Here is a 20,754-nt window from a genome sequence, read left to right on the forward strand (position 1 = left end):
GCTGGTGACTGAAAGACATTCTCTTTTTTGCCTCTTCACTGTGCAAAACAGCTTGGTGTGCCCGAGTGTACATAGTTCTCAGGACAGAAAGACCAGGAGCAGGGGTTGTTTGACTCATTCATGATGTTGATCCCCAAACGGGGACTGTGGTATCACCAAATCTCTCTTCTGTTAAATCTCTCAAAGAGAGCAAGGCTGTGACTGGGGGAAATATCTGTTTTCTTACTAGCCCTGGCTGTGGCATTGGAATTGTTATCCCACTATGAAAGGTGCTGTGCAAAGCAGCCTGTGAGCTTGAACTGAGGGAGGGAGCAGTGCTAGGATGTCCTTGACCTCTTAAGTTAGGGACCCAGCACAGCATTTTTTTGTTCCTGAGGGGGCCACCGACACTTTTAACTGCCCTGCTCTGTTTCAGGTGTTTTACTGTGCAGCATTTGGGATGGAGACAATAAGAGGGGAAGTGTTTTTGCTTTACCTCAGGCCAAGTCAGGAAACTGGAGAAGAGGGAGGGGTTGAAAGCTTAAGGCTACAAGATTAGGGATAAAGAAGGCAATGTTGGCATCTGCTAGATCTGATTGTGTTTGAAATTGTGCACATCTGGACTTGTGGTGTCCCTCTGTTGCTGATCTATTGATGCCAGGGGCTGCAGGGAGGGAGATTGTCCATTTACTATTGCGGGAGTCAGACCTAATTCTCCAAAATACTGGTAATGGAGATAGGACACTGGGCTAGAGAAGCTTTTGCAAGCTTTGAGCCCTTTTGCTGCCACTAATATCCCCAGCTTCTCTTCATACTGCATTTTGAGCTTGTTAACTGAGTTCCTGGCAGGTCTATCCAGGAAGTCAAACATCAGATGTACTCTGGAGACAGACTTCCTTGTCTCGCAGCACACAGGCAGCTCTCTGTGAGGTCTGAGGTAGTTAAGTCCAGGGGATCTGCATCCCTATTCAAACAGTAGCCTGCCCTTAGACAAGAAGGTGGCCCAACAGTGGGACTCCATAAAGAATATGTGAACATTAAAGACACTCATGTTTCCTCCTCAAAACTGAAAACTCCCAAGCTTTTGTAAAAGCATTTTCTGGAGGTGATAGGTGTTTGCTGTAGGTATGGCTGCATACAATATAAAATCTTTATCTCTTTACAGCATTGCGAAAGAGTGAATAATAGGGAGGGAGTTGCCCTGGGGAGTTGGTGGTCTAAGCAGCCCTGTTCTCACATACAGACCTGCTGTGTGGAGCTCTCACTTACTATTGTCTCTGCTCTGCCCCGTGGGATGGGATGGACAGCATTTTTCTGGTCTCATAAGATGAAGGAGAACAAATGCTGCACAGCTGGGCTGCTGTCAAAGCATGGGCTGCCAGTGGTGGTCAGATAGACAGGGGCTAATGACTTCTAGCATATTAGTGGTATCAGTTTGAAAGTGATGACCATGCTCCCTACATGGTTCACAATGGGTGTATATGATCCTAGTGTCCTTTTACCCCTCCTTTTCTAGTTGTTCCTAGAATAATGTTGGCAGGATCCAGGTGTAACTCAGGCCAACCCACAGTGGCAGAAAGGGGCCTTGATCCAGTGGAGACCGTAGAGATGAGAATGAAGTTGGGGCTCTGTGTGTGTGTGTAAAAGGGCAATACTTCCTCCCCTAACCCATCCTCAGTCCTGAGCCAGAAAATTAACAATTCCTGGCAGATTTTAAGGCACAACAGTTTAGAGTTAACTGAAAACCTAAGCTGTCTGTGCCCTTCTTAGCTAACAGTAACCTGCCTGTTTTGCTGAGCCTCCTTTTCCTGGTGCAACTGCGGAGCAAGGGCATGAGGGAGCTGGACAGCACAGACTTCAAGCTACTTCACCAGGGTGAGTATATGCACCCATCTTCTCCTTGCCTTAAGATGATTAGGAGCTGGCTCTTTGTCCTTTGTGAGATGTACCTTGCATTATGGTTATGGCTGCTTTGAGTTACTTCCATAGCCAGGGCATTGTAAAGAGCCCTGGTTACTAGTTCAGTCAACAAAACCCAGCTTCTCTTCTTACTTTTACAATACATTTGTTGTCTAAAATCTCACAAGGTGGCCAAAGTATTCCCCTGACCATGACATGATTTCAGGGTCAGTGACTGTTGTTGATTTGGCTCATGACAGTATGGCTGATGTGCTTGCTGAATCATCCTTCCCTGTCCACACTTGCTATAACAGTCTTGTGGTGTTCAGGTGACAGTCATGTCCTGTTAATCGGCTATCAGGAAACATCAGCTTAGTGAAACTAGGCTTTCCTTGAAGTGTGAATGCAGAGTATATAGTTCCCTACCAACTGCAGAGCTTGCCCAGTCCACCCCAAAGACACAGAAGGCTGTGTTTGTTAACCATAGTGTGACCTGCTGCCTTGTCTGGTGATCCTTACTTGGTGATTTCTTACTTGGCTGTTGGAGGTTCATGCAGCCTAAGAAAAAAAAAGATACTAGAAGGAAATTCAGCTGATCCATCCTCTTATCTCTTCCCTGCTCTGACAAACTGATCTTTCCAGCAGACTTTGAAGGACTGTCCCCTTCAATTTTAAATGTTTCATATCTTGAGGCTGCCTGTGTTGGCCTTGTAAGGAAGCAGTGTTTCTCAGGTGTTCATTAGCCAGGGGAATTAAGGGGTGTGGAAGAACCATGTCCTTTTTATACCAGCATTTTTAGCTGCTGTGATTTCAGAGCAGAGCTCAGATGCTGCCAGTAGTCACAAGCTCCTTTTGCTCTTGCCTTCTGCTCTGTATTTTGCAGCACAACTCTCTCCCTACCCCAACCACCCCATTTATTCCCTCCTTGGCTCCCCAGGATATGTTCTTCAGGGGTGAGTGTACAAGACACTATCCTCTAATGAGGCCTATATGAAGCCAGCTCATAGATGGAAGAGGTGTGTTGATGTGTGTTTTTTGAGAATTGCTTACTCAGACTGTATGCTCTTCAAAAGATCTCCTATGACCGTTTTGCTGAGACCTGTAGTCCTGGATTTCTCTCCCTAACTTTTACTAAACATTGTTCCCAAGTGTTTGGTGTTTACAACAAACATGACACTTTACTCCTAGTGTAAGCAGAGTTAGTGAGAGTGGAGGAGCACAGCTCTCCATGCCATTCCCCAGTCTGGTCACCATGAGAGACAGTCACATGGCTGTTTATGCTTGTTCTAGTACTAGGATCAAGCTCACACTGGAAACAGGTAACTTGAAGTCCATTGCTCTTGGATTCATTCCTGCCTAATGTGATTTATGCCCTTTAATATACCTTTTTCTATTCCCCCCTCTCTGTTATCATCTTCCACTGCATGGTCCAATCTAAAGCAAACATTGTAGGGCAGTCGTCTGTTGCTTTATCTGTACCATGCTCTGTTTTATTTTCACTTCTCATCTGAATTCTCTCCCCAGTATCTGACTTCTTGTTCGAAGGTGCTCTGTTAAGCTGGTGTCCTTGTCATTCGTGTTCTTTTGTTTCCAGTCAGTAATCTCTGTGGGAAATGCAGGCCAAGGGACACTGGCCTCCTGCAGCCATCCTTGAATTTTCTGTACTGGAACCTTCATCAGACAACACCTTGTAGTCAACAGAGAGGTGAGGCAAGATTGTATTGATTGCTAAATTAATCTCAGTGAGGTTGTAACTTGGCCATCAGAGACTGTATTCTGACTGTCTCAGCAGGTAAGGTGGATGTTTCTCCATCCAGATGCAGCATTATAATTAACAAAGACCATTTTGTATTTGGGATGCATTTTTTTAGGTCGAGGGTTTTGGTTTGGTTTTGCTGCCTTCTGATGATTCAAGAATTGGCTGCTGAAATACAGAAGCACTGTATTTTTCTTGTTCAAAGAACCCAGCTGTGGGGCATTGGTGCCTAGTTTGAAATATCCTGGTATTGTCATAGTTCAAAAAATTAGACAAAAATAGAGAACAGCTCTAACCAGCCTTCCTGCTGTGTTAGCTGAAGGCTGATCATTTTATTAGCTGGCCAAGCAGTTGCTGGTGCTGTGGGAGATGAATACCAGCATAGCTGGACAGCCTTACTCTGATGAGCTGTGGCAGCTGAGGCTGCCTCACTGCAGCACGGGTGTGCTCTGCACTTCTCTTCTGCTTGTCAAGCTGGTTTAACCTATGCCATCCCATCACCTTCTCTTATTATGTTTCTCCCATGCAGCAGTGGCTGTGCTGCTCTCCAATGTGTCCTTGCTAGAACTCCTGCAGAAGGTTTTGGAATGCACCTGGTTGCGGTCCCCGCCCTCTGGACCTGCTTACCTGTCATCTGAAGATGCCTTGCTGTGCTCTGGATGGCTGTTGGTTGCATCCCTTTTGCTTTATCAGCATCGCTACAATACTGAGGTTAGTACCACTCTAGTGTTCAGAGTCAGCACATGGCTAAACCTTAAAAATAAATATGTGTGTGTATATATATATATAATATATATATAATATCTTCATTAGCACAGGAAAGTCGTTTGCTTTGGCCTGGAATCTGATTGCCTTGATTCCTCTTTTGTTATTGTCCACAAGTTATTTCCTGCTGCAAGTTATTCTCCAGCAGGACTGGAAGCTAGCATGTTGCTGAAGGCTGAGACAGGAATTATGTAAGAGTTAGAGAAGGGCACAAATCCTGGGGGTGAAAGTGCATACCCAGCCCTCCTGATCCAAATCACTTTCCTCTTTGGGACAGAGCAAAATGTACTTTAAGGCCTTTCTCAAGGAAAGACTGGGGGTGGAAGACACAACTCCCATGTTGTAAACTGCTTTTTTGGTACTAAAATGATCAATAGTGAAACAGTCACAATCCAAACCTACTATTGGTAAGTAAGTGTTCAATATTAGCAAGCTCTTATGAATGTGGGCAGCTGTCATTGTATCTGATGCTTTGCAGTCCGACAAGAGAGCTAAGCTGGAGTTGTCAGCTAATAATAGAATTACAACTTTGAGGGAAGCACTTTTGAATGCCATCACAAGGGAAAATATTTCCTTTTGAAGTAACTACCCAAGCCTCTCTTGCTGCTGGCTTTAGCAGAAGCCTGAGGATAAACATGGATGGCAGGCTGTCAAAGGCTTTGGCCTGTCAGTTCTCAGATGAGTAACCACTGCCCCTATGTTGTAGCAGCTACTCCTAGCTCTCCTATTGAAGGAGTGAACCCAGTGGCCCTTATGCCTGCCTTCCCATACCAACTCTCAGTCTTACTGAAGAGTTTGAACCCTTCTGGGGCTCTCTCTGAGGCTTCATGGCACTGCTGCTCGATGGCTGCTCTGTGAGGGAAACAGCATATTGCAGACTGCCTTCTCAAGCCGACCTTTCCTGTTTCCCCTAGTTCCCATGTCCCTAATCTGCTCTCCTCCCTTCACCCATGCCATAGTTCTATCCCTGGGCTCTCTGCAGGCTTCCCAGCTCCAGCAGGCAGGGACAGCTTCTTGCCACTGATGACTTTTGTCTGCCTAGCTTGTCAGTCTTGCTGGCTGGCTGCTACTGCATGTGCTCAGCAGTCTGACAGCCACATGCCAAAAGGCCTGCAGGGAGTAATGAGAGTGAGACAGACAAGTAAGTTACACTGTGGTTTGGAAGCTGTGCAGGACTGGCAACTGGTGGTGAGTGAAACTTGAGGGCCTAATGATGTAACTCTCCTTTCTGGGTCAGTCTCCTGAAATCCTGTTGCTGTTCCCTTGTTTTTCAATGGTCATCATGGGGTAGCATCTAATGACTGGAAATATGTAAGGGAGATTTTTATCTGGTCCAAACCAGCACCCTTTTTTCTCTTCTATATAATTCTCCTCTAGGTTCACCAAACACTCTCTCTAGACCTAACAGAAGTCCTCAATGCAGTCATCTTCAGGAATAAGAAGCCAGTCCTGCTCTTAGGTATTTTGCATCTGGAAGCAGCCACTAGTACCATGCTACAAGCAACAAGGGAGAACTGGTGACTATGGAATGGGATGGTGGAGATGCTGGAGGGAATCTGGAATCTTTGGTCCATTTGGCATAACTGATCCATAAGTGTGTAACTGGTGGTGAGAAAGAGCAAAAGGGAACTGTCTGGAGTTCTGCTGTGTTTGGACAAATCTTCCTTAGAGGTTGGTAGTGACATCTGGAACTGAGTGTGAACTGTGATAGTGTCTCGAGGAAGGAGATGAACATGGGAACTCATGTTGCCATTCCTGTTTGCAGCTGTTAGCAGCTGTCAAACAACTCTGGTGGGCTCTTAAGCTCAAATTTTCTCTCCTCACCCTCTCCCATGCTATTGCACAGGCACCAACACACAGGGCAGGGCAGAGGAAAACACTGACACACACTAATAAGCATCTCCCTGTCTAGTGAGCATCATGCAGTTCCTGAGAGCTGCTCTGCGCCAGAACTTCTCCTCCTCTCTGCTGGTGATCGCTGGCAAAAACACGGACCAAGGTGCTACTCAACCACAGCCATCATCATTGCAGGATGCTGCCTTGCACCCCCTTGCCACACAGCAGGTCTTCTCACTTGTTGTCAGTCTGCAGAACCTTTTGGTGCAAGTCCAGTTGCAGGTATGTAAAATATGACTTTTGGAACAACACAAGTGTTGGGCTTCAAGCAGGAACATTAACCACAGCAGAAACCACCCTATTGCAGAATCTAAGGGGCTGCCTGTTTTTTTTCCTTCTGCCTGCATTTTCCACCCCTTACAGACATGTGATGAGGAGGAGGGAAAATGCTCTTGCTGCAGTGTAGTGCAGTGAGAAAGAAGGTAAATCAAGCTATGCGGTGCTCCCTGCTGCTGAACTGGGTAGCTGAAATTCTGTGTACTAATGACAGTCTCTGTTTTCCCATCTCCAGCTCTGCAGGGGTGCAGAGGTCCACAGGGACAGACATGGGAAAAGTGTAACAAATCCCAGTCTCTCCACTACCCACCAAAAGCAAGGTGCTTTTGTGTGTAGTAAGTGCATCAGCATACATTTAACTTGCTCAAGTGATGCTGTGCTCCTGGGGTAATACATCAGTTTACATTTAACTCTCTTAAGCGATGTTGGGCTCCTATCTTTATTTTTTGGAGGCTGTTACTTAATATTTTTTTAGTCTCAGAATAAGTAGTCATGCCTTTGTCTGGCTCCTTGATGTGACAGATAATTTGGAGCACATTGCATCCCATGAAGGAGATGAAAGGTGTTAGTTTCCTGTGCTTCAGATCCTGCCCTTTATGAATTTTCCTCTTGCATTAGCTGTTGACTGGGTTTGTTGGGGTTTTTCTCTTTCCTTTCCTTCTTTTTTTCTTTTTTTGATATTCCAGAAAGACTTGCTTCTCTCTCAGGCTGTGGTTGCCTGCCTGGAAACCTTAGTGGAATACCTGTATGTGAAGAACCAAGATGTTGGTAAAGTCTTCCTGCTTTTTCTTCTTCTGGTTTCCCTCTTGCAGTGATTTTGAGCTCTTTGATCTCTATCCAGTAGCACTCTGGAGCAGATGCTTAATGAGTTTATGCCCAATATGAAAAATTATTTGTATGCCTAAAGTTAATCATGTGCTTGTGGGGTGAAATCACAGTGCCTGACTCCCCTGGAGGCATGTGCCCTCACTTTGGCTTTGGACACTGAGATGCTTTCCAGAAGGTAAAAAGGCATTCTCCACCCCTATAAGAGTAAAAGGTTTGGGAATGGAAGGAGCATAGGAATAGGCTTTTACTTCCAGGCCAATTGTATCAAACCTTTAGACCAAAAATATAGTGGGGGAGGATCTGAACGTGATGTGTCTTACAAGGATAATGTTGGTCACAGTTTGGCCCTGAGGGAAGGGAGAACAGGGTACTAGGCAGCCTTAGGGAATGAAAGACAGAAATTCTAGATTTGCAGGGGTGAGCGCTAACCTTGGTTTCCAGAGTCCATGTCAGACCTGATGTATACCATCAGGTATACAATATAGCTTGCAATATAACATAATATGACAGCATTGTACAGTTGAGGGGGAAGCCTCAAGCCACAAAGTCCAGGTGCTGGCTCTGTTCTTAAACCAGAAAGTTCTCTGCTCACTTCAGTCATTTAAACACTAAGAAAGAAGGGGATGGAATGAATGAACACCAGACAAAAGGGACACTGGTGGGAGAGATGAAGCGGTTGGATGAAGATGTAATACTGCAGATGAATGACAGCCAGTAGCTGATGGGAGGCTATTGAAAGGCTGGGTTAAAAATAAAAAAAAAGTGGCATGTTATGGGGAGGCTCTGCTGATTTGGGATTAAGGTAATGGAGTGCTGCTTCAGCAACAGCTGAACCTGTCACTTTGGCTGCTGTGGTGCTGAAGTTCACAACAGCAATAAGAGGAGTCTCCTTATTCCAAGCCGAACGAGGGTCATAGCTGGGTTTGGCTGAAAAATGCAAGAACACTGGAAAGAGTGTTTCCTGGACTCTGCCTCTAGGAGTTGATTCATCTGAGGCTTTTTAAAACCGTTTCTCAGTCCAGAGATTTTTCCAGAATTGCAGAGCAGGCTCAGTGCTGGTACTTTCTTATTTCTAAAAAATACCCCCAAAATATTTTACATTATTTTTAGTGTCGTTTTCCTATAGAAAAGATTCTTGTAGTGGCAATAGGGAGGTTATGTGACTGCCGGTGGAAAAGAGGCCTTTCTAACACTCTCCTGAGTTGCCATGGTATAACAAGTTATATCAGCTGACCTGTTGTAGTTGTTTATCCCATACTTCTAACCTGCAATAAATACAAGGTAATAAAATTTTAATTTTAGCATTTAATGAGAGACTTCATGCCACCACAGACTTATGAGCCTTACCTCCTACGTGTTTATCATGTATGTTCCTTAGTAAACTGACTGTTTGCATTGCTGCCATCAGCCTGGCTGGTCCCCACAGTATGCTGTCTGATGCAGATCCAAGCTCAGTTTGTGCAGCTTCTGTTGTAGGGCTTTCTTCATTCCCCAAAGGGTACTCTGCAGCTAAATAAAAACTGCGGTCAGGAGAGTTGTCCTCATATTAAAACCAGAGGTTATTATTTTTGAAACCCCAAGATAAAGATATTCCCTTACTATTTTATGACATGCACCCCAGGAGAAGGTTTCTCTTCTGTACCAGCACAAAGATGGACAAAATGTATTTTCTGCTTTGAAAAGCTATTAAGCTTTTGTCCTTTTGACTAAACTTGCCCTAAGAGTGACAGATTAAAAAGCAAGTAAGAACATAGCAAACTATCCCCTTAGTGTTTCACAGCATGGGGTCTAGAAGAGAAAACTTGGGGTCAGTATTGAAGATTGTCCTTAGCTGGGTTCAGCCTGTCACTTGGGCAATTTTACAGCTGTCTTTCATTGGCTTCTCCTTCTGTCCCAGCTCTACATGTTGCTTCACAGCCATGGCACCGATTCCTGCTCTTCACACTACTCAGTGGGGGCCAGAAGTCCTTTCTGCAGCCAGAGGTTCTGAGGCTGATGACTTTGGTGAGCAGGAGAAGGGCAAGCTGTTCTCCATTTTTCCCAGTATGTTGGTACAATGCACGTGGGTCAGTTATTGGAACTTAACCTGCTACACACACCCAATCTCAGATACTGCTGTGGCTTTGTCTGGCACTATATTAGTGACCTATATTAATAATGATACTTTCGAGTGAACTTCCCTTCCACACCCTGCAGAAACTGACTGCTGTTAGCGAGTACTTCCTGTTCTTCTGGTGTTTGCAGCATTTATTTATAACATCTAGGACCCCTGGGGGGAGAGAGGAAACCTGCAGAGAACATACAACTGCTGTTACCAGTCAGGGAGCAAGCTGACTGCTTGGCATCACAGCTTGTCTCCCCATCTTCAGCCTTACAGACATGACTTTTCAGGGCAGGGAGTTAGCACAGTATACTACCTTGCTGTATGTGGGGCCTGTGGGCTAGAGGGGGAATGTGGTCCTACCCAGCAGAAATACTGAAGATAAAGCCCTCTTGGCAGTGGATGAGAGGAAGGGGCTACTAATGCGAACCTTCCCCCTCCAAATACAAGATGGGTCTGTGAGTATTTGCTGCTTTATTTCAGTTTTAAAAGGTTACCTGATTTATTTCAGTTACTTCCCGACCTAAACCAAAATAAATATGGCTATAAATCAGAGCACTGTAAACACAGATACTTGCACTGGTTCTATTAGAGGTGGTATAAAAATCAGGCCTGTGGTTAGGGTGTTGCAGCATCCCATTACATAGAAGAGGTCTTTGCAGGCGATGAGTCACTGTTGCAGTCTGCGGGTCTTTCACTATTTAATGCCTCTATTTTTTCCTTTGTTCAAGTTTGTGAGATATCAGAGCAGCAATATTATTTCTCGAAAAGAAATTAGCCAGATTCTTCAGGAGGCAGCAGAAGCCAACTTAGCAGAACTGCCTGAGGCCACATCTTGTGCTCTTTACCTCTTCCTTTGTCAGGTAAGAAAGCAGTGACTGCCGAGGAAAATTGGAAGAGAATCCCTGGGTGTTTGCTTTAGCCTTTGATGGGGAGCCATAAACTTCCTTTTGAGGAGGCTATGGTAAGATGAAGAGGAATCCTGCAGCTGCTGCCTTGGCCTACTGCCCCGAGGGGTGTACAGTGGAATCAGAAAGGGAGTGATGCCAGCCACTGCCTAAACTATGTCATCAGATTGGGCGGCCCCTTGATTACCCCCCAGATCAAAGTCTGAAGATTTCGTTGCTCTGTGTGGAGATGAGGGAGGGAGTATGAAGGAACAAACCCAACAGTTTTCTGGAACAGTTGGCCATTCTTTCTTCTGACTGCTCAGATTCAGAGCAGTCATTACCAGGTGGAGCCAGTGCAGTCAGGGACCATTCAGACCTTGCTGGATCGTCTCCTGGGACAGAGGACCACATGTGTAAAACATCAGGACATTGTGTATCCTTTGCTGGGCAAATGCCTTTGATAGGTGATGTGAGTGGTAGGTGTAACAAAGGTTGGAAGGGATACTTAAGCTGCTGTTCCTTCTCTTATTCCAGCTGAAGGCAAACAAAATTGAAAAACTGAGTGATTGCTACACTTGACTAACTTTGGGATGAAAGACTTCATCATCTCCTAATCTGAGAAGATGTTTGGGAAATGCAGAGACATTTGGGATGAATGATGGGTCTCTGTGCGGGGCTTGCATTCATCTATAAGGCAGAGGTGGTCTGATGAAAGGGGAACAGGTTGGGGAGTCTGACTTCAAAGCAGTAACGATCTCTGTATTGATTTTCCTGGAGTATGAGCAATGAGTTAACCTCTGTCTGCATGCTGGCTACTGCTGGTATGCCTGTGAAGTAGTGAAACCCCAAAGATGACTCAGGCACTTTCAAAGTGCAGGGAGCATTTGGGAACCAGTGAGGGGAGTTAGCAAATTTTATTCTGCTTGGCCCTAGAGTTGCCCGCTGAGAACTGAATCCTTCTTTTCTCTGGGGATGGAGTCGGGGCCACTCCCAGATTCCTTGTGGAGAAAGAGGGAGCCTGGTGCAATATTTGGTTATTTCCCAAACTTTTCTTTGCCTTCCTGTTTTCATCATGCTGCATTGCCTTGCCTCGGACATATAGCAGTGATGGAAGTGGCCAGGGCACTGATTTCCTGTTGGTAGGGGGTCTTCCTTCACTGTGGAACACCATCATCAGCCATATGCAGGATGTGCAGTGGGTGAGGTATTTGTTCCATGAGGAGTAGCTTGTCTTTGTGCTTACCCCCAGTGTGATACTACTTCTCTGTTGTGGGACACCGAGAGGGCAAGTTGTCCTGGTGGAAACCATCCAGATAGTCATGAACAGGGAAGACAAAATCCTCTGGTCAAACTCAAGCTTTGACATCAGTTTTGTTGAGAAAGAATTTTTCTTCTGGTTTACGTACACTGATGTTTTTCGCATATGTTGGGAGTGGGGCTCCATGGCTCGGGGAGGCTTGGTTTAGTAATGAAAACCTCCTGTCAGTGGTATGTCAAATGTGGGAATTCCCATAGCATGCTGGAGTTCAGCCATGCCTTTCCTTTGGTTTCCACTCATGATGCCAATGACAGATGTCTGGGAAGCGTGGCAGTGTCCCTCTCACACATTGGCAACTGAAATGAGAAGATGCGGTGTGCAGAGCAGAGGAAAAAGGCAAGAATGGAGCAGAAGACCCCATCCTGCCATTTATTCCCAGTGAATAGTAGAGAGAGAAGATGGACAAAGGAAGTAATTTGTTGCTCATTTTGAGAAAAAGGTTTGCTGAAACTCATTTATAAAGTTCTGTTGCTGAAACGGCTCAGTTTCCTTTTCTGTGCAGGGTGAGGCTTGGTTGATGCCCTTCAGCTATCAAACTACAGACCTGCCGGGGGAAACGATGGCATAGAGGGATGCCATGGAAGAGGTGCTCTGCTCATCCGCCTTGGCTCATGGCTCTCCGGGATGGCCCCTTAGCTCTGGGCTGGCAGGGGCAGCGGGGGCTCAGCGAGGACCCCGGGGAAGCAGGATATGCCGCGTGTGCCACGGTGCTGAGTAGACTTCTTCCAGCTCACGAGTGACTCCTTCGACTACAGCTCCAGCCCCCACTGTCCTGTTGCCCACACCCTTAAAGTGTCCTGTTCCCGTCGAGGCTCTAATTAACGGGGTTCCTTCCCTCGCGGAGCCGGGAGAAACCCTCCCACAACGAGAGCAGCCCCGACGGGGGGAAACCTCCCAGCGCCGGAGGCCCAAACCCGGACAGCCCCGCCGGTGTGGGGCCGGTGCCGGGGCGGGGCGGGGACTCAGGAAGTGACACGGCGGGGCGGAGCGGGGAAGCGGCGGCGGCGGCGGCGGCAGCGGCATGGCAGCGCGGCGGGCGTGAGCGCCGGCCTCGGCACCCGGCACCCGGCACCCGGCTCCCGGCCCGCAGGTGAGGGACAGCCTGAGGGGGCGGCGGGGAGCCTTCCCCGTCCCGGGAGTCACAGCGGGGCCGGAGGGCACTGCCCGGCCGCGGCAGGGCAGGAGGGAAGGGCGAGAGCAGCCCGGGCACCGCTCCGGGGACACGGCGGGGCGGGGGTGGCCGGGAGCGGTCCCGGGGAAGGGCCCTTCTGGGCAGCCGGGGTGGCCGGGGAGCGGCGCGGGCAGTGCGGCCCCGAGGCACTTCGCTGGACTCTGGGTTAAAGGGCTGTGCCCGACGGGCTCTGTCTGCCATCGCCGCCCTGGCCCCGCGCTGGAGCGGCGGGAGGAGCGGACCTCCGCAGCCCGGGGAGCTGCCGTCCTGCCCCGAGGGTTCGCATCCCCCATGTGCCGCCTGCTGCGTCCACTTGACACGGCTCCGGCTGGGTTACCCGCAGCGCGGCCACGGTACTGTCGGCTAATCCCGTTTCCACTCCACTGTCCCTGTGTGACTGCCGTTAGTTTCAGCGATGCTTGCGGGAGAATCTCCATCTCCCTGTGCCCGCGGCCACCTGAGACCCTCGGGGTGCTGCTGACCCCCTCCGGCAGGACGGGAGGCTAGGGATGGGCTGGGATGGACCCGTTCCTGATGGAAATCACATCACCTCGCTAGCTTCTGCCGGGGATGACAAAACTGTGGTGCGTGAGCTCTGGGGTTGGCGGCTGGGGGACTTTGGAGACAAGCAGATGTAAATGGCCGGTGTTTCAACTGAAGCAGCTGGTCCTGTAAGCCCCATGGGGAACTGTCCAAGCAGAAGTCTGAGCAGCAGTGTTTCACTTCCAAAGCTTTTCATTCAGTTGTGACAAGAGATTAATCCTCATATGGTTGTTGGAGAAGCGGCTCGGGAATGGATTCATGGGGCAGGGAGTTTTCATTTCTTGTTTTGCCACAGTGTGCTCCTGGCACAGGCAGGCTGATGATGCTTTCCCCCTGCAATTCAGTGCCCTGCGGAGGAGAGATAGGGGGTACTGCAAAAGTCCCTCTTGAGAACCAAAGCGTGGCAGCATGGCTCTGCCTTGCAAGCTCATTAAGTGAATAAATCTCAGGGATGCTTGGTTCAGACGAGCCTCTTGCAGGAAAATTTATAAAGTCATTAAAAACATTTTAATGGAAAGTACTAACCATCTATAACACGGCATCTGTTGTCATGTCTTTGGGAAAACACATCTAAATTAAGAGGATGGGAGACAGTGAGACAGACTGGTGGGCTTTCTGCTGAAACAGACAGCTGGCCAGGGCTGTGAGGGAATATCGGTGGAAACTCCTTCCCATCTGTAGCATCAGGCCAGGCCTTGGCTCCCTGGACTGCTCTGGGAGCATGAGGCAGAGCTGTCTTTGGCAGGAATCAGTTCAGCAAGGAGTAGGGAGGAGCAGCTCTGTGGTGTTTCCATCTCATTCCTCAGCAGGTGTGAAGACAGAGAGTTTGTGGGGAAAGTGTGGAGGAACATCTGCAAGGAGCTTTGGCATCTCTGCACTTACACAGTCTGGCCTGGAGAGGAGGGAATGTCCTCTGCTGTTAAAATGTGATGAAATGAGCAGGGCAGTGAACGAAAATAAATTTGAGGTGGTCCCACATGGCATCAGCAGCCTCACATTCGCTGTGGGAGAGGAAAACAACCTGGGTCCTGCTTCATTTTTGCTGGGGTGATTCAGCTCTGATGGACAATGTCAGTAATTAGCTTCGATGTGAGAATGAGTGCCAGCAGGAAAGGGGTCAGACCAAAAGGTGATGGGCTTCTAGTATGGTGTGGTTCTCCAGTCCTCTGCTTCCAGCCTTGTCCCGTGGCACAGTCGTTAGGGCTGGTGTAGGAGGATTTGTAAAGTAATTGAAAACATTTTCATTGAAAACACTGACCATATATACTGCAGCATCTGTAGATCATATCTCTGGAAAAGCCCATCACTGTTCTGAGACTTGGAAGCACCCAGGCAGGCTGGTGGACCTTCTACTGCAGCAACCAGCTGTTTGGCAACTGCTTTGGCAGAGAGCTTCACTTTGCTCTGCTGCTGCCTTGAACAGAGTTTCTTGCAGCTGAACTTCTTCCCCCTTGGAGCGACCATTTCATATCCTGCGGCCACCCAGCTCCCATGTTGGAAGCAGAGGATGCAGTAGCCCCCCCCCCGACCAGGCATGCTGGGACTGCCACTGGCAGTGTGGCAGAGCTGTTGTGGGCAGCATTTCTACTGTTTGCCTTCCAGCCTGGTCTGGAGGCCACTGGCTACCTCCAACATCTCTCTCCAATTCTCCATGACCATGGCAAATAACCAACCTGGTCCTTACGGTCACATCTCCGATCCAAGGGGCAAACAGTAGCCCATGTCCCAGGGCAGTCGCACTTAGTGCTTTTGAGTTGCTGCACTTCCTCCTCCCTGAGAGCCTGGGAGGGAGTAAGCAGCTGTGGGGGGCTCTACAGAGGGGAGACCCACACTACCTTGCTGAGCCAGGCCTTGGGTCATGTTTTTTGGCAGGGTGAAGCCGTCTTCTGGGAGCCAACAAGGCTGGTGGGTTTAGCAGAGTATCTGTTTGCCTGGGCTGAAGAATTTTTCCTTACAGCCTTGGCTTGTCAGTGTGCTTTGTGGAGTTCAGGATTGCTGGAATATGGCTTAATCCTAGCACCACAGTGGGCAGAGGCGACAGACTCAGACCTGATGTGGGGGACTTGTGCTGCCGTTCTGGCTCTGCATTGTGTCCGAAACATGGGATGTGTTGTTGAGCCCACACCATGGCCAGCTGTGTCTTCCTCGGTAAAGTTGGTTGTATTTACTCTGATCTGTTCCCTTCCAGGGGTGCCTTTTACAAAGCACAACAGCAAAATAATTCAGAGGGTTTCTCGTGTTTGCCCTACGCTGTTCTCCTTCCCCCATTGGGGTTGTGAAGGTGCTTGGCTCAGCCTCAGCAGGAGGTGTATGGTGGTAGCTGCTGCTGATCTTTGCAAGGCTGGGAGAGCTGCTGGTGCTGCCTGCTTTGCCTCTCTCATGGACCCAGGGTTGAACAAATTGTATTAGTTTTGAAAAAGAAAAACAATAAGAAAAAAACAAGAAGCGATTTGTTTCTGTTCCACTGTTAGGGCATTGCAGAGAGAAGTTTGCCCAGGCAGGCGAGCGTGGGCTCAGGAAGTCAGTGTGTCAGAGGGTGAGGGCAGCTCTGGTGGCTTTACACATCTGCCTTTACCTCAGGAACAGGGGGCAGCATGGGCAATGCCTCTGAAGGAGCTACTGCCTCTGTAATTGCCAGTGGCTGCTGCTTGACTCAGTGGAAACCTTGTCCCTGCGGATGGGCCACCACCTCGAGTTCTGCTGCCTGGAAGCTGAGCCTCATTCTCAAGGACCATCTCCCCCAGCCTCTCCTCTGCATGTTGGCTGTGGATGAGGGACCCTTGTAGTCAGGAGCAGCTCTGCCCAACAGCATCTCTACAGAGCCTCAGACACCACCGCCTGGGGAGGGACTTGTTTGGGGTAAGGGGGAAGTTACCACCAGGTCACCCAACTGTTGCTTTTTGGTGTGGGGCCTGCAGCTGGCACCTGGCTGATAGTGAGGGAAAGGGTCCAGGTACCAGCACCCCAAGGGGTGAAGGGAGATGGCTGAGTGTGTTGCTCAGCCCCTTGGCAATCCTCACCATCCAGCCCTGCTGTTTCAGTTGCTGGGCTGCTCTAACTCACAAACCCAGCAAAAAGCTAGCTGTTATTTTTGGGAGAACAGGTAGGACTTAATTTTTCTTCTGGGTCAGTGCTGAGTCAGATCCCTGGGGGCCCAGCCAACAATGGAGGCAGGTAGAGAGGAGGAGGAGAGAGACCTCACAGGGGAGAGCAGGCTGGCTGCAGCATCACCCCGTGGCTCTGCTCTGGTGACTGTCTCCCTCAAACCCTCACGGGGACAAGGGAGAGGCGGGCAAGGACCCTGATGCCAAATGCAATGTGCTGTTGGTCTCAAGTGGTTTGTGTGACTTTTCCTTTTCATAAGTCTCCTCACTGGTTGTTGGTTTTGTTGGTCTGTTTTTTTCCAGGTTGCAGTGGCCAACATGGATTTTTTCTTCACCTGCCCTTTTCTGCTGGTGCTGCTGCTACCTCGAGGCAGCTTCGCAGACCTGGAAAAACAGAGGGTAGACTCTGGCTTGGAAATCTGTATCCTCTGCAGCCTGCTCCTTGTGACTCAAATACGCGCTCATGCCTACTGAGGCTGGAGGGAGCTCATGTGCAGGGAAAGGGTCAGAGACCACAGAAAAGGCACAGGGAAGTGGAAAAGAGAGAATCCAGAAGCACTGGGAAATTGCTGCTTTGCTCTTCTGTAGAAGGGTTTTAGCCAAGCTCCTGGGTTTGCTAGCCAAGTGCCTGGCTTGGTGCAGGAGCGGAAATGGTGGTGGTGCCTGGTGTTCTGCTTTTTCTTTCTGCTCTATCATGCTGAGCACTGAGCATGTTTCCCAGTCTGCACTTGGAAGTGGCATGGCCAGCTGAGTGGCAGAGCACACCTGGGGTCTCGGTGCTTTGGGGTCACCACTTTGGGGTCACTGGGATGGTGGGAGACGACTTTTAGGCTTGTGGCACTTGGACTTCTCTGTGCCACAGGCATTTATTGCCCATGAGAAGGTGGGCTAATGCAAGCCCTTCTTAGCATGCAGCAGCATCCCCTGGTGAACAGGCAAAGTATGAAAAGATATTTAGTATGTGGAGACACATATGGGGAAAGTGGGAGTTCATGTTCCTCCTCCAGCCCCTCAGTCAGAGCATGGACTAGCAAGTAGAAAGCTCCCCACTTGCTCTCAGCATTGTTAAGGGCCCTGCTGGGGTGTCTGGGCAAGGGGGCTTACTGGAAATCTTTGTTTCATCCTGGCTCAGATGCTGCCCCCCAGCCCTCAGGCACGCCGAGGAGAACTGGGGGGACTGGGATGGTGCAGAGGGGCATGGGAGCCAGAGGTGGCAGAGTGCCAGCAGTGCCCTTGACACTGTTGCAGATAAGAAGCTGTTTGAGGTTAAGCGCAAGGACCAGATGAATGCGCTGAAGAATCTGATTGAGCTCAATGACGTCAACCAGCAGTACAAAATCATTGACATCATGCTCAAGGGACTCTTCAAAGTGAGCCACAGCACGGGCCGCGCTTGGTGGGGCTGGGAAGGGTGGGCCAAAGTGGGGAGGGCTGGGGGGCCTCCATGGGGTCAAAGAGAAGAATTGTGTGGCTAGTGAGCTTTAGGACCTGAAGGGAGGATGCTATGGGGCTTCAAAGTGGGGCAGTTGGGGCAGCACCTCGAGGGTACAGAGAAGAGCTGGCAAGACAGGGCAGTAACTGAGGGTTCTGGCAGGTGCTGGAAGACTCTCGTGCTGTGCTCATTGCTGCTGATGTGCCTCCCGACGGGCCTTTCCCTCAGGATGAAAAGATAAAAGATGGTAGGTCCTCTCCGGTCTTTACCCCCCCTCCTTTTTTGAGTGCTCTGGTGCATCACAGACATTCCTCCTGGGACTGGCACCGGGGTAAGTACAAAACCCCTGTGTATCCAGACCAGACCTGGGCTTGACCCTGTCTGTCAGGGACCTTATTGTTGCCTCTGACTAGTTCGTACTGGGGAACCTACCCATTTTAACTCAGCCTCCCTACCTCCTGGTGGGGACATAAGTGCCAGTGGGATGGGGCATGTGTGACGATGGGGTTGGTGGCTGTCCCCACAGCATACTCCCACGTAGTGGAGAATACTGCCTTCTTCGGGGATGTCGTCCTGCGCTTCCCCAAGATTGTGCACCACTATTTCGACCACAACTCCAACTGGAACAGCCTCATCCGCTGGGGCATCGGCTTCTGCAACCTGACGGGTGTGTTCGAGCAGGGACCCCACTCCCAGGTCCTGCGGCTGGTATGGCTCCTGGTCCCCCCTGCCGTGTCCCTACTCTGCTGCTTAGGCTGGGGGTGAGGTTTTTGGGGTAAAAGGAGGGCAGGAGGAGTGTACTCCATGTCTGAGGGCTGTCCTTGGGCTGAGTGATGGGAGAAGAGCATAGAACATAGATGGGGCTGGTGGGGAGGAGGGGATCCTGGTCACAGTAAGGGGAGAGTGGGAGTGGGAGGCACCAGTGCCCGATGTGGTCTCCACTTTGCTCTGCAGATGGCTCAGGAGCTGGGAATCAGCGAGAAATCACCCGATTACCGCAATCCCTTTAAAACGGACCACTCAGAGGTAAGACAGCAGTGCTGCCAGCTCACCTTGTGGTCTTTCCCAATCACAGCTCCAGGCAGCTGGCTGGGGAATGGAACAGGTGTCTCGTGGGGAATAGCCAAAACCCCACTGAGGAAGCATGGCTGAAACACATTGAATTCATTGGCTGGGCTGCAGTTGACTTTAGGCACCTGGTACCATCTCCTCTCTCTTGTGGCCACCTGCCCCATGGTCGAGATCCTATTTGCCTCATGCCACATCCGTCCTCAAGCCCCCTGGCACCATGAGGCTTGCGCGTTGGCTTTGGCAGGGGGTTGTGCCTCTGGGAGGCTTTGGGGCTCTCCCATCCTGACCCCTTGCTGTCAATCCACAGTTTTTCCCCAGTGCTGACACCTTTCAGAAGGCACTGAGGGACGAGGAGAAGAGGAGGAAGAAGGAGGAGAAGCGGAAGGAGATCCGCAAGGGCCCGCGCATCTCCCGCTCGCAGTCGGAGCTGTAGCGTGAGGGGGCTTGCGCCTTGCAGTGGGGGTGACACCACTGGGACACAGAGTGGCTCGCTCCCTCTCGGCAGCCTTTGGCCAGTGCCTGGTGGTCCCCTTTCCGTTTGTGCCGTGGGTTTTGTTTTGTTGCCTTTCCCTTTTGTTCAGTGGAGATTGGGTGGCAGTGCTGGTGGGTTGCCCCAGTGTGGCTGGAGTGGGGTATGCCTTCCCCACAGCTAAAGCACAGACTAAAGGAAAAGCAGTGGGGCCATCCCCTGGGCTGACTGGGGTGCTGCTGCCTGTGGGGAAGTAGGATGTGGGGGACATGCTGTGCCTGAGGAGCCCAGGAATCCCTCCACTCCGCAGCACACTCTACACTGAACCTGCCTCCTCCAACATGGGTGGGCTGGGGAGTGCATCACACCAAACAGCCTCATGAGCAATGCTGCTTCTCTCAGTTTTGGTTTTCGTTTTGTTAAACTGGTGATCTCATTGGCACCTCCCACCCGGCTCTACCTGGTCTCTGCACAGCTGCTACCTCTGCCAGATCAGCTCTCCCCTCTTCCCAGTGGCTCTCTTACCGAGGAACGTGCATTTCATTGTTCAGATGTAGTTTAAAAGGCCGACAAGCATCTGTTCTGGCCCGATGGCATCTTGTTCTCCTATGCAGCCACCACTGGGCGTTCCCGCAGGGAGGCAAACACACGGTGAATTTTTTGAAGGAATTTCAGTACTTGGCCTCTTTGCAGCCAGTGGGTGGCTGCAGTGCAAGCCCTGCTGATGCTGAAGGTACTGGGGAACCAGCCCCCAGCCGCTGTGAGCCTGTGCTGCACCCCATGCCCTGCCCTTGCCATCCTGCCCCCATCCCTCCTCTGCAGCGCTCGTCCTCTCTAAGTTAGACTCCAAAGCCTCTTTGGCAGAGGGACAGCCAGATAAGGGCATGTGGGGATAGCAGGGCCGAAGCAGGGAGCGAGCCAGCTGGGGAGCAGAGGTGAGGGGCTGGCCCCGGGACCCGGCACAACCCCCCTGCTGTTTCCCACCATCGCTGATGACCTCGCACCAGAGGAGGCTCTTGCAGAGGGACCATCCCCAAGAAGCGGGTGCTCTGTGCCGGGCTGGAAGCATCACAGCCTTTGGGAAAGGGGAAACGTCCTGAATTTTTAACAGCAGAGCCAAGTCTCTCCAGTGGGGGGGTGGCAGTGGGCGCGAGTTTTGTTTTTTTTTTTAATAAAACTGACTTTATTTTATTTTGTTTTATTTTTTTTAAGTAAAAGAAGCGTGGCTTTTGCTCTCGTTCCTGGGGGGAGCGGGT

General features: G+C 50.0%; 2 protein-coding genes across 4 annotated transcripts in view; both read left to right on the top strand.

Annotated features, from left to right (window-relative positions):
• Nucleotides 1–12,185, top strand: part of MEI1 (meiotic double-stranded break formation protein 1) — a 37,385-nt gene extending 25,200 nt beyond the window's left edge. The window contains exons 22-31 of one of the 2 annotated variants that reach the window (XM_027655185.1): nt 1,750–1,854; nt 3,473–3,583; nt 4,164–4,345; nt 5,777–5,858; nt 6,312–6,517; nt 7,258–7,339; nt 9,297–9,403; nt 10,232–10,363; nt 10,714–10,823; nt 11,963–12,185. In XM_027655185.1, the coding sequence (XP_027510986.1) occupies nt 1,750–1,854; nt 3,473–3,583; nt 4,164–4,345; nt 5,777–5,858; nt 6,312–6,517; nt 7,258–7,339; nt 9,297–9,403; nt 10,232–10,363; nt 10,714–10,823; nt 11,963–12,008 (1,163 nt within the window). In that variant the 3' untranslated portion in view covers nt 12,009–12,185. The other variant, XM_027655193.1, reaches the window with a different exon arrangement.
• Nucleotides 12,186–12,720: 535 nt separating this feature from the next.
• On the top strand, nt 12,721–20,689 carry CCDC134 (coiled-coil domain containing 134). Of its 2 annotated transcripts, XM_027666516.1 has the most exons (8): nt 13,352–13,463; nt 16,758–16,759; nt 16,830–16,947; nt 17,775–17,896; nt 18,121–18,205; nt 18,485–18,666; nt 18,913–18,984; nt 19,337–20,689. In XM_027666516.1, the coding sequence occupies exons 3-8, from the start codon at nt 16,845–16,847 to the stop codon at nt 19,460–19,462; spliced, it is 690 nt and encodes a 229-aa protein (XP_027522317.1). In that variant the 5' UTR covers nt 13,352–13,463; nt 16,758–16,759; nt 16,830–16,844; the 3' UTR covers nt 19,463–20,689. The 2 variants fall into 2 exon arrangements, with proteins under 2 accessions (XP_027522308.1, XP_027522317.1); XM_027666507.1 differs by lacking the exons at nt 13,352–13,463; nt 16,758–16,759 and adding an exon at nt 12,721–12,798.
• The last annotated feature ends 65 nt before the right edge of the window (nt 20,690–20,754 follow it).

The sequence above is a fragment of the Corapipo altera genome, unplaced genomic scaffold (assembly GCF_003945725.1).
Source record: "Corapipo altera isolate COAL_440 unplaced genomic scaffold, ASM394572v1 1, whole genome shotgun sequence".
NCBI lineage: Eukaryota > Metazoa > Chordata > Aves > Passeriformes > Pipridae > Corapipo > Corapipo altera.

Coding starts and splice junctions, on each gene's coding strand:
- CCDC134 (XM_027666507.1), top strand. CDS start 16,845: ATGGATTTTTTCTTCACCTGCCCTTTTCTGCTGGTGCTGCTGCTACCT. Junction 18,206..18,484: donor GGATGAAAAGATAAAAGATG/GTAGGTCCTCTC, acceptor CTGTCCCCACAG/CATACTCCCACGTAGTGGAG. Junction 18,667..18,912: donor ACTCCCAGGTCCTGCGGCTG/GTATGGCTCCTG, acceptor TTTGCTCTGCAG/ATGGCTCAGGAGCTGGGAAT.